General features: G+C 35.9%; 1 protein-coding gene across 7 annotated transcripts in view; it reads left to right on the top strand.

Annotated features, from left to right (window-relative positions):
• Golga4 (golgin A4) overlaps window positions 1–6321 on the top strand; it is a 101133-nt gene extending 94812 nt beyond the window's left edge. For 4 of the 7 annotated variants that reach the window (XM_047530241.1, XM_047530240.1, XM_047530238.1 and 1 more), the window contains 2 exons: window positions 2302–2364; window positions 5625–6321. In XM_047530241.1, coding sequence (XP_047386197.1) covers window positions 2302–2331 — 30 coding nt within the window. In that variant the 3' untranslated portion in view covers window positions 2332–2364; window positions 5625–6321. The remainder of the gene's footprint in view (window positions 1–2301; window positions 2365–5624) is intronic. The other 3 variants (XM_047530242.1, XM_047530239.1, XM_047530237.1) reach the window with 1 other exon arrangement.
• The last annotated feature ends 11980 nt before the right edge of the window (window positions 6322–18301 follow it).

Here is an 18301-nt window from a genome sequence, read left to right as displayed (position 1 = left end):
AAAAAAAGGGTTATTGTTGTTGTTTTTAAGTTTAAAAGGAAATCTTCAAAAGACATGAGACTCTATTCCTGATAATCGTTCATTCTAGATAGGGATGAAATGATGGCTGATTGACCCTACCTGAAATAATTGTCCCTCGTCTCAGAAACTGACCTGCCTAGAAAGAATGTCCCATATTTCTACTGCTCCTTGAAACAAAGTCTCATCCATTGTTATCTTTTGTTTAATTGAGTAAATTCAGTCAACAATTAGCTACTTTTCTAGTTGTCATGGAGAATATAGAAAATTGAAACTGTGAATGGATATGTTTTGTTGAACTCTTGGAAACTTTAAGTTTTCATACATACATGAATAAAATATGTGCCTAGGTAGTATAATTCAAATAATAAAAGTAAATGCTTAGGAAACATGAGATAAGTTATAATGAGCCTAAACTGGAAGAGATGCCAAAATATGAGATTACTTCTAAATTAATCAAATTGAGTCACCTTTTTGTCTTTCTAAAGAGATTCTTGGTACTTGATAGTGTCTTATGATTGTTTTTTTAGAGTACTATCAAAACTTGATGACATAGAAATCTATGTGTCTATTTTCTTCATGATTTCATTTTTTTCTTCTTTAATGAACAAGGATTTGTTTTTATTCCCCATTTACTCTATTCACTTTTTTTTACAGTTGATCTGTTATTATTTCTGCTTTACTTTCACACTGATCCTTCATGTTGTATCTAGTTTTTGTTTTGTTTTGCAGTGCTGGGGGTCAAACCCAGGGCCTTGAGCATACTGGGCAAGCACTCTACAACAGAATCACATCCCCAAATCTTGTGTCTAGTTCTTTATTAGTTCTTGTTCTAGGCTAATTTTATACTGTGTCATACTTTTCTCCCTTCATTTGAAATTTTAAAAATCTACCCTAAATTAATAAAATTATCAAGACTTTTCAGCACTTTTTAGATACAAAGATTTTCGCCAACATGAGTTTTACAGGAAAAAGTGCCTTAATGTGAAAAATACTACATGTGGAATACATATTTATAAATACAGATTTATTATTGTGAATGTGATTTTGATTCTGATGTTAGGATAAGGTAAAATGGGATCATTATAAAAAAAAGAAGTTGCAAAGAATTCAGAAACATAGAGAGTCCTTCATGATGTTCAACCTATATACTTTTCACTATGCCAAGATCATCTCTGCTAATGATGTGAATAACTCCACTTTTTCTCAACCTTATAATTATTCCTTTATCATTTATGAGTGTGCAGCACTTGCTTTTTTCACTAATATGTCATTTTATTATCTCACCTCATTACAAATTGGTCTACCTCATTCTTTTTTTTAATCATTGATTCTATGATTATATAGATTCTATATAATAGATAGCTGTCCTGCAACTTAGTTCACCAGTTTCTTTATTCACTTAGGGTGTTTTTTAGATACAGGGGATATCCCACGTATATTTTGCATACTTCTGTAAGTTTTCCTATAGGATATTAATCTTACCGTGTTGTCTGTGTTGCAAAACATTATCTTCTAGTTTGTCTTGTGATTTTGCTGCTTTCAACTAATTTCACAATAAATGTAAAAGATAAATAAAAATGATACTTCAGAAGTTGGTAATACTCAGCTTTTATAAACAGTCTTTGTTTTTGCTGTTGTCATTTTTAAAGCAAACTACTAGGTAGTGGTTTTGGATTCTGGCCATTTTAAAATAGGACATAGGATTTTTTAGATTTGCTATAGTAAAAATCTACATTCGAGATTGAGTTATTTTAAATTGAAATTTCAGCATGGGTCATTATTCTTGAAACTGTTCTTGTTCTTGCTTTTCTGTTGAATTATAAGAGTTACTTAGTGATAAAATTGATAATTTTAGAAATGAAAATTTAATTTATAGATATGCTGTGCTATAAACTCATTAGACTAATGTGAGTAAACTCATGAGAGTAAACTAAGACCATGTCAATCAAATTTTATGTATATGTTAATAGAATTATTTTAAAAACCTTTTTATGATGCAAATAATCACCCCCCATTTATCCTAGTGGTTAAATATGTAAAAGTATGAAGTGCACTCCTCATTTTAAATGAAAGTTGCAAATGAAAACTGAGCTACATAATATTATATTTACTTAGTATGGGGAATCGTACTTATTCCTTATATTTTGCCTGTATAATCTTGTTTTGGGGAGATTTGAGAAAAATTTAAGTACAGTCTAACTTCATATTCACATATAGTCTGCGTGTTCTACTAAGTCTTAAAACTAACCCAATAAGCTTTTTTTCTTCCTGGCTTTGTAGTTTACTTCACCTCGCAGTGGTATCTTCTGAGTAAACCATCAGTCTGTGCTTAGTTAGCATGTGGTGAGTGGAGAATATGTCTTGTGTCTTTTGTGCAAAAATCAAATGTATTGCATGATACTAACCATTTTGCTGAAATTCTTTTGCTTTCATTTAATGAATCTATGATTATGCTTTGAGTTGATATAAGTATTTTCTGCTAATTCTATTATATAGATTAATAATATATAGATTAATAGTCACTAAGACTTTTTTAAATTAATAAAAATTATAAGGAAGAAATTTAAAAAATCATTTTTTAGATAAAAGTTACATATTTCACAAATCCAGGATTAAAAATACTATAAAACTGAATTACAGCCACGGCCACATTTGAAATAATGAAAACTACTTAAGGTTAATTAAAAATAAATGTAGTTTTATTCCTTTTGGGGATAATACAGTTCAACACAAGATGACATATTTGTTCTGAAGATGTTTGTAAGGCTGCTCACTTTAATTGAATGTGACTATTTCTGAGTATGATTACAGTGAAATGTGAGCATCTAAAATGTTCAAACAGTTAACTGTTTTTTCCCTTTAAAGCTTCCCCTCCACATATTATTATTATTATTATTATTATTATTATTATTATTATTTGGTTGTACAGGACAGTAGAGTGTATTTTACCATACATACATGGAGTATAACTTATTCTAATTAGGATCTCATTCTTGGGGTTTGTATTTGATGTGGAGTCACACTGGTTGTGTATTTCCACATATTATTCTTGCTGTTAACTTGATTTGAATACCCCCTTTAATAGTTATGGTACATCTTTACCTCTGACTTTGCCATAATTTTCACAAATCACAAATAAGTTGGATCTCAGTTAATAACATTTAAAGACTGTGATTGTTGATTCAGCCAGTATTCACCCAACAGTATCAAGGTTTAAAATGCTGAGATATGGCCTTTCTTTTTTTAAACTATAAGCCTTAAAAATCCTCTGTGCCTACATTTTGATCTCCTTTTTGATTTTAATATATATCATTTAATTTGTGTAAGTGATATCTAGAACTATCTCATTGTCTACATTATGGTGGCTTATAGTGAAGTGCATGGTTCTTTTAGGTTACTTTTATAATATATGAAAAATGAATTGAAAGTAAATCCTATATCTAATTCACTAAGTCTTATATTTTCTTTTTTGTATAAGTACTACATCACAGTATATTATTGAAGTTAAATACTATCACTTGTCACTGGAAATGTATACTGCATAATATTTTATTGATTAACTCTATTCAACTTTTAATTTAAAACATTTTAGATTTTGCAAATGTAGTATAATGAATACTCATATACTCTTAGCCTAGATTAGCCATTTATTTTCATTTTGTCAAATTTTTCACTCTCACCCTTGATCTCTTTCCATATGTTTTTCTTTGTAACCTTTTGTAGTTACTTTTTGACAGTTGCAAACATAAACAAATACTTTAAAATATATCTTTAAGAAGGATGTTTCCCTACATACTCACAATGTAATTATCACACTCAGGAAACATAATATTAACATAATATTATTATCTAAGATATAATAGTCCTATAGTGTGTATATGAATTGCTACTACATATAGTATTACAGTTTTTCAAATAATGTCTCTCATAATTTTTAAAAACCTGAATCCACAAAGATTGTACACTGCATCTAATTGTCATATTTTCTCATCTATTTTATTATATGTATACACACACACACACACATACACACACATATATATGTGTGTGTGTGTGTGTGTGTGTGTGTATGTGTGTGTGTATGTGTGTGGTACTGGGAATTGAACCCAGGGCACTGCCACTGATGCACAATACCACCCTTCACACCTTTTTAAAATTTGGTACTGGGACTTGAACTCAGGGCACTTAAAGGGTGATATCCCTGCCCTTTTTTGTATTTTATTTAGAGTCAGTCTCACTGAGTTGCTTTGGGCCTTGCTAAGTTGCTGAGGCTGGCTTCGAACTAGCAATCTTGCTGCCTCAGCCCTGCAAGACGCCGGGATTACAGGCATGTGTCATCGTCCCCAGCACCATCCCCTTTTATTTTTTATTCTGACACAGGGTTTCACTAAATTGCCCAGGGTGGTCTGGAACTTTGGATCCTCCTGCCTCAGCCTCCTGAGTAGTTGGATTATAGGCATGCATCACTGTGCCCAGCTTATGGTTTGTTTTCTTTCTTTCTTTCTTTCTTTCTTTCTTTCTTTCTTTCTTTCTTTCTTTCTTTCTTTCTTTCTTTCTTTCTTTTAATTTAATTATTTATTTATCTTTTTTTTTTCACAGACTGCATTTTGATTCATTGTACACAAATGGGGTACATCATTTCGTTTCTATGGTTGTACACGATGTAGATACTATAATTTCCCCTGGTCTTTTCATCTTTCATGACATTGGTTATTATACATTGTTGACTCATTCAAGAATTTAGTTTCCTACAATAGCGCTAAGGGTTCAGAATAGCAACTGACAAAGGAATTATTAAACACAGCAAAAGATCTTTTTCATATCTTCTTTAGGTTCCTAGGACCAACAAGATAGTTGAATTACATAACACTATTAGGCATATGTCATGAGTAGTGGATCATATTGTTCATTTCCAAATTGAGAGAACTTTAAAACTTCCCCTTTCTGTTCAATATATATATATGGAAAGTTTATCTCTATTACTTAATCTTACTTGGTCATTTATTTCTATGACATTTTAAACCTTGTACTTGATCTGATACTGGCTTTTAGCATTTGAATCTGATAAACTTAGGAAAATTTTAGTTTTGTTTCTCATGGAATTTTAAATTTTATATATTAGGTTTATTAATTCCAGATGAGGCTTAACTTTTCACACCAAATGTTCGTTTTTTGCTGTCATGTATATCATGCTGGGAGAATTGCAGTATGTAGAAAAATTAACACATTGAGTTTGTTTTTCCCCTGTAAATTTGTTTGAAGAGCTGCATCTTTGTTGTAGTCTTCCATATCAGCCTGGTACTCTGGGATTCTCTTCAGCCTGTTACATGGTGAAAGGTTGTAGTTCCAAATTTCATCTGAAAACACTGTTTTCCAGGATTGCTGACTATCAGTTAGTTTGAATCATTCCAGTGACATTCATTTCTAGAAGATTCCATTGGGATTTAGTTTTTAGAATATTTCTGCTACTTTATTGCAATCCCCCACACCCTAGATGTCATTTTATTTTAACTTGAATCAGCAAGTCTCCCAAAAATTTGACCTTCAAAGGCTGGGTTTTTCTTTCTTTGTGTATCCATCATCATTTCCTTTTTCTTTTCCAGTCTTGGCTACGATCTTCATCTTGAAGAAATGGGGAGAATGATGTTGGGCAACTGCTGCTCAGGAAACTGTTCACATTTGCTACTCTTTGATAACAAAGCTGTCATTCAGGGCCCCTTTTGCAGCTGGAAGACTAAGAAAAATCTGACATTGGCCCACAGATATATTGCAGACTGCTTTTTAAATAGATTTTATCAGTGGAGAAATGGTGATGGTTTTTTCTTTTTTCTTCAGTTTTCTGTTGTAAAGAGTTTTATGTTGTTTAAAAGATATTTTGAATAACTTAACCTGATTTATGGACTCACTCAATAATGTTTCTTCCATTTTTTTCCTCCTCCCTTTAAAGAACTGCTTGCCTTTCTTATTTATTTTTAGAGTGATTTTTTTTTCTTTTTTAAAGACGTGCAATACATTTTGAGGTGAAACAATGGATTTTTAAAAATAATTAAAGCATTTAATTGACTATTACCTAGATTGATTTCTTGAATATTTGCTAAAGACTAGTTCTTTAAGCTATGACACATGATAAATCCCAAATGGCAGTACCTCATTGTTTACTTAGCTTTTGTACTTATATTTTTCAGAGGAAAAAATACTACTGTAAATTGTAAATAGTCAATACATAACTGTATTGTACACAAATCTGTGATTGGCAATGTCATCTTGGAGGAACAGACAAATAAAGTTTATTTACTATATAACCTTTCTTATTGTATTGCTTTCTTGGTTGAAATCTCTTTCAAAATGGTTAAGAATCCTGTTCTATTGGGGTGGAGTTATATAATTAGGAACTGTCAGGATACCTATATGCTGAGCATTTAGAATCATTTTTTGTGTTCGGAATTAGTTTGACCAAGATAGAAGGTATATGGAAGCAAGAACTACTCCATGGTATTTTTAAGATTCTGCCAACTTGGGAATGCCGCCTCTCTCTGGAGTGGACTATTGCTACTTTTTAATCTTGGTGACAGAAATTTCTGGACAAGAGTTGGGAACTGCTCTGTGGCTTTCATATACCCTTCATACTCTAGGAAACAGTGTCTCATGATAGAATCTCAGTACCCAACCAGCCTGGACCCTAGCTTTGCTGGTGTATATTATTTTGTGATAAAGAGTGGGAAGCTCTGGGTGGAGGTTGCTGACCAATAGGGTTCACCATACCTTACAGCTTTACTGTTCTTGTAAGGGAACAGGGCCACCTTAACCTTTCTCAAAATCATAGTTTACTTAAGTTGGCAAAATTTTGTCCCACTGAAGAATTTGTGACAACAGACATGACTTCTTATCCTTTTTACATCTTTTTCTAGGCTAGAAATGGCATCTTCTCTGTGAAATCCATTTTCAACTTTGTATAATTTTTCCCTAACCCATTTATGGAAACCCATTTGTACCATTGATGCACAAATCAGTGAATCAGCAAACTTTTCCATAAAGGACCAGATAGTAAATATTTTTGGTCTTCTAGGCCATGTTCCAGTTGCAGCATCTCAACTCTCACTGCATTGCAGAAGCAGCCATGGATAATGTGAAAATGAATGAGAATAGCTGTGTTCTAATAAAACTTCTTTTAAAAAAATTTAGTTGTAGATGGAATACAATACCTTTATTTTTAAAATTTATTTTTATGTGGTGCTGAGGAGTGAACCCCGTGCCTCACACATGCCAGGTAAGTGCTCCACCACTGAACCACAACCTCAGCCCCCAGTAAAACTTTTTATTTATGAAAGCGATAGCTGACTCGATTTGGCATGTGGACTGTAGTTTGCCAACCCCTGAGAAAGCAAAGAAGCTAGAGTATAAACATGAAGTCAGGGAAGGAGTGACAATAAGTTAATATGTAGGCGTTGCCCATTTTTCCTCAGTGCAGGTATGCGGCTCCTCCTCCAGGTAAGGGTACAGCAAGCTCAAGCCACCTTAATGAAGGTTAGTGGTGACATTCTTTCAGTGTTACTTATTCCAGTGAGAAAGATGAAGCATTACATTGTGCTCTGTGTCACCACCTTACCCATCTGGGTTCTTTTCTCAAGTACCCTGTAACTGTTGCTGATTGATACTGGGGAAATGACAGAGTTTTTAGTTAACAGGACATGTTTGCATAATGGATTATGGTTTGCTAGGTATCTTATTTTCTACTCTGTCATCCCTTCAGGCTAGGAAATAAGACTGTGATGGCTGAGGGTTGACCCCAGGCCATAGAGGAAAAGCTGTAATCCTGGCACTTAAATCCAGATACTGGGACTCAGAACCCAAGGCTATCAAATATCTTGCCAAGAAACAAGCATTTCACTTTGAGAAGTATTAGTGCTATTAGAATGTTACCTAATAATTGTTAGCAAAAACTTCACTTGCAGTTACTGTAATTTGCAGTTACTTTGTTCTAGTCAGGTACTTGTGAATTTCAGTAAGAGAATGACCTGTCATTGACTATTGAAAATTGTTGAACTAGGCATTCCTAAATTAAAGAATTTAGACTTTTGAAAGAAAAAGGATTTTGATTCCTTAAAGAAAAAAAGTATAAGCTTCTCAAAAATTCTGTGGCCACCAAACAAACAAAAACCAAACAAACCAACTCCTACCTTACGGAGTGAGTAGCACACACAGGCCTTGGTGGTCTTCACTTTCCCCTGCAGCAGCCCAGAAGAGTTGCCTCAGCTTTGGCTTCTTTATCCTCTGCAGCAGACCAGGGCCAGAGGCAGTAATCTACTATGTTCAGATTGATTTTTTTTTTTTCTGATTCTGAAGTTTAGGCTCATTCTAGATAAAATTTTTACATTTAAAATTTTAGAAAATTTGTGCTGAGATTAGTGGTACATGCCTGGAATCCCAGCAACTCAGGAGGCTGAGAAAGGAAATTACAAGTTTGAAGTCAACCTTAGCAGCTTAGCAAGGCTCTGTCTCAAAAAAAAAAAAAAAAAAAGACAGTGGATGTAGTTCACTGAAGCACCCCTGGGTCCAATCCCCAGTGCCCCCCAAAAAAAATTTTTGGAAAATTTGGGTAGTACAGTTTTTTTTAAAAAAAGGAAAGAATCCTCCAAATCCTCCAGAATGGTCTACCAGAAAGTCACTGTACTGCTTGGGTACATTTAATCATGGAAGTCTTTTTCTTAAACGTGAAGAGTTGGATGGAAGAATATGCTGGTGTGTGTGTGCCCGTATGTTTATATTGATAGTCTTTAAAATTTCTTTGAAGCTGTCTTTAATTGCATGATATTCTATGGATATGTCATTGTTTAACCTATTTATCCGCTCTCAAACACTTAGGTTACAGGTAGTCACCTTCATTGAGTACTCCATGATGATTTTACTGTCCATAGTGTGAAAACACTTGAATAAATGAACCAGGACCAACCTGCTTTCCCTCAGCGTAATTGGCTACCAAATAAGTGGACACATTTCAGATTACTGTGTGCCAGGTTTGTCTGGCACCATTTCCCCTGATAGTCCAAAGCTGTGAAGCACAGGCAAACATGCTCAAGTCAGTATACCCTTAGAACATCTTACCTGTCAAGCCTGGGCTTCACCCAGATTTGAAGGAGCAAAGATGACTTTTTGAAATAGCAACTCCTGGACTGTGCTCTCCATGGCAGGGGGAGAGGAGGGTTTGTGGGGTGCCAGCAAGTGTAGGTGAGGCAGCAGTGGCAATGCCTTCCTGAGCCATGTGTTTCTATGGTAGTAAAAATTTTTTCTCACCTTCATCTCGAGTCCTCTTTAGTAAGATTTTTGTTGTTATATTCTTTAGAAGTGTTCAAACTCCAAGTGTGAGTATTGCCACAATGACACTTAGTAAACAATGCAGCTATTTAAAAAGTCACTCTAAAATGTTTCTTTAAAGCAGTCTAAAATGCAGGTGTGATTTTATCTCTTAGAATCTCCCAGTTACTCCCCTGCTGCAGGAAGACTTCTTGGTCACTTCAGTCAGTTTAGACAGCCTTCTGCTCTTTTCCTTTCTTTTCTTTAATTTCTATTTCTTTTATTAAAAATTTTAATGTTTTTTTTAGTTATTCATGACAATGTATTTTGACATATCATGTGTACATGGAGTGTAACATCTCATTTTTGTCGTTGAACATGATGTGGAGTTACACTGGTCGTGTATTCATAGGAATGTTATGTCTGATTCATTCTATGTTCTGCTCTTAAACAGGGAGTGCATAGTGTGTTCCTGCTCTGCTTGCAACACTGTATGTTGGGAGCAGGTAAGACAAAAGAAAAAAAGTTGCAAGACAATGTGATTGTCTTTAGTTTCTAGAAGTTTGACTATTGTGTCTTGGTATCCTGTGTATGGTTTGCTTGACTTCTTAAATCTGTAGGTCTTTTGTCAAATTTGAGAAGTTTTCTGCTATGATTTCTTTGAGTATTTTTCTACCCCTACCCTGTTTCTCTTTCTCAATTCCAATGACACAATATTAGATCTTTTATGTGGTCCGATGATTCCCTGAGGCTACATTCCTTTATCTTTTCAGCCTATTTTCTCTCTGTTGCCTATGTTAATTTCTCTCATTTTGTATTTAAGTTCACTGATTCTTTGATTTGGACTCCACCATCTGCTGTTGAACCCATCCATTGAGTTTCTTTATTCTGGTTATTGTGTTGTTTAGTTCTAAAATTTCATTTAGTTCATTATCTCTTCTGTTTCTTTGCTGGGATTATCGTCCTTTTGTTTACTTCAAGCATTTCTGCGGTTGCTGATTGAAGCATTTGTCAGATTCTTAGCATGTCTGTCAGCTGGGTGTTGGTGTCTATTGTCTCTTTCACCCAAGTTGAGGTTTCTTGATGCTCAGTATGTCTAGTGCCTTTAAATTGGAACCTAGATATTTTGGATGTTATGAGATTCTGGATCTTATTTAAGCCTTCTGTTTTAACTGGCCTCCTTTGATACTTGTGACTGTGGAAGGGATGGGGGAGGGATCTCATTACTGCCAGTTGTGGGGAGAAGTCCAGGTTCATGCTTGGCCATCATTGATACCCAAGGTGGGGCAGAGTCTCCATCTTACTGCTGGGGATGTAGAGCTTTGGTAAGCCCCGAGCCTCCAATGGCCACAGAGAGTAGGAGGACTTTCACTGACACCATGGGAGAGGTGTTGGAGAGAGTGGCCTTTTCACCTCTAGGTAGTGGTAACAACCCTTGATTGTCCACCTAGGCTTCATCTTATAGCCTGGCAGGGATGGGGAGGAACAGTAATTTTTTGGCAGAGATGTTACAAGTCCAGGCTTCCTGTATGGTTCCCATTGGCATTGTGGGGTTGGGGTAGCGAGGTCTTATTGCCACCCACTGGGTGTGTTTTCTACTCAGACTTCTCTTGACACCACCTTGGGTGGAGCATTGGATGCCTCCTTATGCTTGACTGTATTAGTGGTCTCAATCTCCCTCTGCATTTCCCCACATCACAGGGGTGGGACCACAGTGTTCTCTGTGCTGTTTGACTGGAGTAGTTAGTTTCTGTCCAAAAGCTTTCTGTCCTGTAAGGCTGCCCCTCTCCTGGTCCTTTGACTTTTGTTAAAGGTTTTTGTTTTGCTCTGTTTTTTGTGTGACTACAGTCAGCATTTCCAGATCGCTTGCTTTTTCAACTATAAGTGTAGGATCTGTGTGGCAAAGAGACAGCCCAGGGAACTCACTGCCATGTCCTTCCTCAGGTCCTGAGGTCCCTAGCTGGTCTGCCTTCTCTCCATCTTTCAGAATCTTATATGTGTTTTATATATAATGTCCAGGGTTTTTAGTTGTACTTAACTGGAAAAATACAGAAAAGTATATCAACTTATCTTTCCAGAAGTGGAAGTTTCCTTTATAATGTGACTTTATTTATGTAAAAATTTAAAACTGCATATTATTACAGGTACACATATTTTAAGTTTTTTAATATTTATTTTTAATTGACATGACCATTGTATATATTTATTGGATATGATGTGATATTTCAGTGTTTGGATACAGTGCATAATTATCAGATCAGAGTAAATATGTCCATCCCTTCAAATATTTATCATTTCTTTGTGTTGGGAACACTCAAAATTCTCTCTATTTTTTTTTTGCAAGGATAAACATTCTTTTTTAAAGGATAGAACAGAGAGAGGGACAGAGGCTCCTCTGCAGAGAAAAGGGTCCAAGTTGGCACCCTAGGAAGTGGGGGTGTCCCCCCTTTTATAGATATCAGATTTCCTTTGTTCTCATGCCCTCTCCTCCCATCTGCCTGTGTAACCCAATAGGTAAAATGATCCAAGGGTGGGAATCTTTATTGTATTTGAAATATATAATTGTCCACCATAGTTATCCTACTGTGCACTATCAACTGAGCTACATCCTCAGCCCTTTTTATTTTTTATTTTGGAACAGTCTCAATAGGTTGTGAGGTTAGGCTTGAACTTCTTGATCTTCCTGTGTCAGCCTCCCAGGTTACTGGGATTATAAGGGTGGCCACTGTGCCCAGCTACTTCTATAGCACAGTAGGCTACTGTGAAATGTGCTGTAACGTGCGTGTGAGTGCGGATCAGATATACATTAATAAATGTATAAATATATAAAGTGGAAGGATATACAACTTAATTCACAGTAGCGGTTATAATCATCACTCTTTAGATTTTTTTCATAGCATCTAGTATTACCTGCCCTTACTTTGTGTATTTATTTGTTGGGAGAAATCCTGGTTCTTGGCTGGCAGCAGTGAACATCTCAAGTGTAAACCTGCGGGGAGGAGCGTTCCACTTCAGCCACCTAGGAAAGTACACAACTCCCCCAAATTGACTCAGTGTTACCAAGGGAACCTGTATAGGAACCTGGGGGCTGATCCCCCGTGGCACATTGTGATTGGGCAAGAAACCTGTAAACTGTATAGCTGTTCCCGCAATAAACGAGTTTGCAGGCTGCTCACCACAAGTTTGCTTCCACCCAACTCCCAGAGTCTGGGTCTTGACTCCGTGCTGCTTACCCCGCGTATGAGCCAGTCCAGCCCAAGAGAAGCTACATTTATTGATTGTCTTTTCCCTCTTACTAGAATAAAACTCCAAGAGGATGGGAACACTGTTTTGCTCACTGTTAACATCTTTTGCATCTAGTAAGCATTCGTAAACATCTATTGAATGAATGAATGGGGATAAAGTGTTCTAGAATTTCTCTGTAATTAAATTATTTTTTAAAAGACTGGAGCTGTCACCACTGAGAAGGCCCAAGGGAATGCAAGGGAGCCTGAGGGATACCATTGCTGGCGGAAACTGTGCTCCATTTTAATTGACGTTAGAAGTCATCACAAATACTGAGATTTTTATTGGTGCATATTAATTGTATAGAACAGTGGGTTTCACTGTGGTGTCTGTGTATGTACATAAGGTCATGCTGATTGATCACTGCCCGGCACCTCTCCCACACTCCCCTTGTCCCTCTGTCTGCATGATCCTCTTTCTCTGCCCTTCTACTTTCAAGACATCCCTTTTTTTCCTGTTTTTTCCTTCTAGCTCCCACATGACAGAAAACGTAACATTTTCCTACAAAAAGACAATTTTTAAAAAGTTTTTTCTTTTTTTCTTTATTTACACATGACAGTAAAATGTATTTTGATGTATCATACATACATGGAGTATAACATCCCATTCTGTGGTTGTACATAATGTGGAGCTGCACTGGCTGTGTATTCATATATGAGCTTAGGAAAGTTATGTCCAATTCATTCTACTGTCTTTCCTATTCCCATCCCTGCTCCCTTCTCTTCATTCCCCTTTGTCTAATCCAATGAACTTCTATCCTTCATCCACCTCCCTTATTGTGTATTAGCATCCACATATCAGAGAGAACATTCAGCCTTTGGTTTTTTTGAGATTGGCTTATTTCACTTAGCATGGTATTCTCCACTTCCATCCATTTACTGGCAAATGCCACAATTTCATTTTTCTTTATGGCTGAGTAATATTCCATTGTGTATATATACTATGATTTATTTATCCATTAATCTATTGAAGGGCACCTAGGTTGGTTCCATAGCTTAGCTATTGTGAATTGAGCTTTTATAAACATTGATGTGGACATGAAGAAATGACATGATTTTGTGAAGATAGGGCTGAGTAAGACTCCATTGTGTGTGTGTGTGTCTGTGTGTGTATCTCACATCTTCTTTATCCATTCATGTTAATAGACACCTACTCTGATTCCATAATTTGGCTATTATGAATTGTGCTGTGAAAAATACGGGTATTCATGTATCCCTAAAGTTTGCTGACTTTAATTCTTTTGGATAAATACCAAGAAGTGGTATATCTGGGTCATATGGGGGCTCTATTTTTGGCTTTTTAAGGACCTTCCCTACTGATTTCCATAGTGGCTGTACTAATTTACATTCCCACTAACTGTATAAGAGTTCTTTTTCCCCTCAGATTCTTGCTAGTCTTTATTGTTATTTGTTTTCTCAATGAGTGCTCTAACTGGAGTAAGATCATTTCCCTGATGGCTAAAGAGGTTGATTGTTTTTTTTTTTTTTAATTTATTTTTATTGTAAACAAATGGGATACATGTTGTTTCTGTTTGTACATGGAGTAACAGCATACTATTTGCATAATCATACATTCACATAGGGTAATGGTGTTTGATTCATTCTGTTATTTTTTCCTCCCCCCCACCCCTCCCACCCCTCTTTTCCCTCTATACAGTCCCTCCTTCCTCCATTCTTGCCCCCCTCACCCCCTATTATGTGTCATCATCTGCTTATCAGCAAGATCATTCATCCTTTGGTTTTTTGAGATTGGCTTATCTCACTTAGCATGATATTCTCCAATTTCATCCATTTGCCTGCAAATGCCATAATTTTATCATTCTTTATGGCTGAGTAATATTCCATTGTATATATATATATATATATACCACAGTTTCTTTATCCATTCATCAACTGAAGGACATCTAGATTGGTTCCACAATCTGGCAATTGTGAATTGAGCAGCTATGAACATTGATGTGGCTGTATCTCTGTAGTATGCTGATTTTAAGTCCTTTGGGTATAGGCCGAGGAGTGAGATAGCTGGGTCAAATGGTGGTTCCATTCCAAGTTTTCTAAGGAATCTCCCCACTGCTTTCCAGAGTGGCTGCACTAATTTGCAGCCCCATCAGCAATGTATGAGTGTACCTTCTTCCCCACATCCTCTCCAACACCTATTGTTGCTTGTATTCTTGATAATTGCCATTCTAATTGAGGTGAGATGGAATCTTAGTGTAGTTTTGATTTGCATTTTTCTTATTATTAAAGATGTTGAACATTTTTTCATATGTATGTTGATTGCTTGTAGATCTTCTTCTGTGAAGTGTCTGTTCATATCCTTAGCCCATTTGTTGATTGGGTTATTTGTATTCTTCATGTAGAGTTTTTTGAGTTCTTTATATATTCTGGAAATTAGTACTCTATCTGAAGTATGAGTGGCAAAGATATTCTCCCACTCTGTAGGCTCTCTCTTTGCATTGCTGATAGTTTCCTTTGCTGAGAGAAAGCTACTTAGTTTGAATCTATCCCAGTTATTGATTGTTGCTTTTATTTCTTGTGCTATGGGAGTCCTGTTAAGGAAGTCTGATCCTAAGCCAACAAGTTGAAGATTTGGACCTACTTTTTCTTCTATAAGATGCAGGGTCTCTGGTCTGATTTCAAGGTCCTTGACCCATTGTGAGTTGATTTTTGTGCAGGGTGAGAGATAGGGATTTAGTTTCATTCTCTTGCATATGGATTTCCAGTTTTCCTAGCACCATTTGTTGAAGAGGGTATCTTTTCTCCATTGCATATTTTTGGCCCCTTTGTCTAGTATGAGAAAATTGTATTTATTTGGGTTTGTGTCCGTGTCCTCTATTCAGTACCTTTGATCTACCTATTTTGGTGCCAATACCATGCCATTTTTGTTACTATTGCTTTGTAGTATAGTTGAAGTTCTGGTATTGCGATACCCCCTGTTTCATTCTTCCTGCTAAGGATTGCTTTAGCTATTCTGGGTTTCTTATTCTTCCAGATGAATTTCATGATTGCTTGCTCTAGTTCTGTAAGGTACATCATTGGGATTTTAATTGGAATTGCATTGAATCTGTATAGCACTTTTAGTAGTGTGGCCATTTTGACAATATTAATTCTGCCTATCCAAGAACATGGGAGATCTTTCCATCTTCTAAGGTCTTCCTCAATTTCTTTCTTCAATGTTTTGTAGTTTTCATTGTAGAGATCTTGTACCTCTTTGGTTAGATTGATTCCCAAGTATTTTATTTTTCTTGAGGATATTGCAAATGGAGTTGTTTTCCTCATTTCTCCTTCAGCTGTTTCGTCGCTTGTGTATAAAAATGCTTTAGATTTATGCGTGTCAATTTTGTAGCCTGCTATTTTGCTGAATTCATTGATGAGGTTGAGAAGTTTTCTGGAGGAGTTTTTTTGGATCCTCTAAATATAGAATCATGTCATCAGCAAAGAGTGACAGCTTAAGTTCCTCTTTTCCTATTCGTATCCCTTTAATTTCTTTAGTCTGCCTAATTGCTCTGGCTAGAGTTTCAAGGACAATGTTGAATAGAAGTGGTGAAAGATGACATCCCTGTCTTGTTCCTGTTTTTAAAGGGAATGGTTTCAGTTTTTCTCCATTAAGAATGATGTTAACCGTGGGCTTAGCATAAATAGCCTTTACAATGTTCAGGTATGTTCCTACTATCCCTATTTTTTCTAGTGTTTTGAGCATGAAGGGGTGTTGTATTTTGTCGAACGCTTTTTCTGTGTCAATCGATAAAACCATATGATTCTTATCCTTAAGTCTGTTGACATGATGGATTACGTTTATTGATTTACGGATGTTGAACCATCCTTGCATTCCAGGGATGAACCCCACTTGATCATGGTGCACGATTTTCTTAATATGTTTTTGGATACAGTTTGCCAATATTTTATTAAGGATCTTGCATCTATATTCATCAAGGATATTGGTCTAAAATTTTCTTTCCTTGATGTGTCTTTTCCTGGTTGGGGTATGAGGGTGATATTAGCTTCGTAGAATGAGTTTGGTAGGGTACCCTCCTTTTCTATTTCCTGGAATACTTTGAGAAGTATTGGCATGAGTTCTTCTTTGAAGGTCTTGTAGAACTCGACTGAGAATCCATCTGGTCCTGGGCTTTTCTTGGATGGTAGGTTTTTAATGGCTTCTTCTATTTCATTGCTTGATATTGATCTATTTAAATTGTGTATGTCCTCCTGGTTCAGTTTGGGAGGAGCATGTGTCTCTAGAAATTTGTCAATGTCTTCAGTAGTTTCTATTTTGTTGGAATACAGATTTTCAAAGTAGCTTCTCACTATCTTATGTATCTCAGTGGTGTCTGTCGTGATATTTCCCTTTTCATCACGAATTTTAGTAATTTGAGTTTTCTCTCTCCTTCTCTTTGTTAGTGTGGCTAAGGGTTTGTCTATTTTGTTTACTTTTTCAAAGAACCACCTTTTGTTTTGTCAATTTTTTGAATAGTTTCTTTTGTTTCAATTTCATTGATTTCAGCTCTGATTTTAATTATTTCCTGTCTTCTACTACTTTTGCTGTTATTCTGTTCTTCTTTTTCTAGGGCTTTGAGCTGTAATGTTAGGTCATTTAGTTGTTGACTTTTCATTCTTTTCTGGAATGCACGCCATGCAATGAATTTTCCTCTTAGTACCGCTTTTGTGGTGTCCCAGAGATTTTGATATGTTGTATCATCATTCTCATTGACCTCTAAGAATTTTTTTATCTCCTCCCTGATGTTTTCTGTTATTCATGTTTCATTCAATAGCATATTATTTAGTCTCCAGGTGTTGGAGTAATTTCTGTTCTTTATTTTGTCATTGATTTCTACTCTCGGTCCATTATGATCTGATAGAACTCAAGGCAGTATCTCTATTTTTCTGCATTTCTTAAGGGCTGCTTTGTGGCATAACATATGGTATATTTTCGAGAAGGTTCCATGTGCTGCTGAGAAGAAAGTGAATCTGCTCGTTGATGGGTGGAATATTCTATATATATCTATTAAGTCCAGGTTATTGATTGTGTTATTGAGTTCTATGGTTTCTTTGGTTGGTTTTTGTTTGGAAGACCTATCTAGTGGTGACAGCTGTGCGTTAAAGTCACTCAGAATTATTGTGTTGTGGTCTATGTGATTCCTGAAATTGAGAAGGATTTGTTTGATGTACAGGGATGCACAATTATTTGGGGCATAAATATTTACTATCGTTATGTCTTCCTGATTTATGGTTCCCTTAAGCAGTATGAAATGTCCTTCTTTATCCCTTCTGACTAACTTTGGCTTGAAGTTCACTTTATCTGATATAAGGATGGAAACCCCTGCTTTTTTACTGAGTCCGTGTGCATGGTAGGTTTTTTCCCATCTGTTCACCTTTAGTCTGTGGATGTCTTTTTCTATGAGATGAGTCTCTTGCAGGTAGCATATCGTTGGGTCTTTCTTTTTAATCCATTCTGTCAGTCTGTGTCTTTTGATTGATGAGTTCAGGCCATTAACATTCAGGGTTATTATTGAGATATGATTTCTATTCCCAGTCATTTGGGCTTATTTTTTATTTTTAACTTGGCTTGGTTTCTCCTTTGAGTGGTTTTTCTCTAATGTAGTTACTCCCTTTGCTGACCTCCATTGTTGTTTTTCATTTCCTCCTCATGGAATATTTTGTTGAGAACATTCTATAGCACAGGCTTTCTATTTGTAAATTCTTTTAAC

This window comes from Sciurus carolinensis, chromosome 17 (genome assembly GCF_902686445.1).
Source record: "Sciurus carolinensis chromosome 17, mSciCar1.2, whole genome shotgun sequence".
In the NCBI taxonomy this organism is placed as follows: Eukaryota; Metazoa; Chordata; class Mammalia; order Rodentia; family Sciuridae; genus Sciurus; species Sciurus carolinensis.
This window is presented reverse-complemented; position numbering and strand designations above follow the sequence as displayed.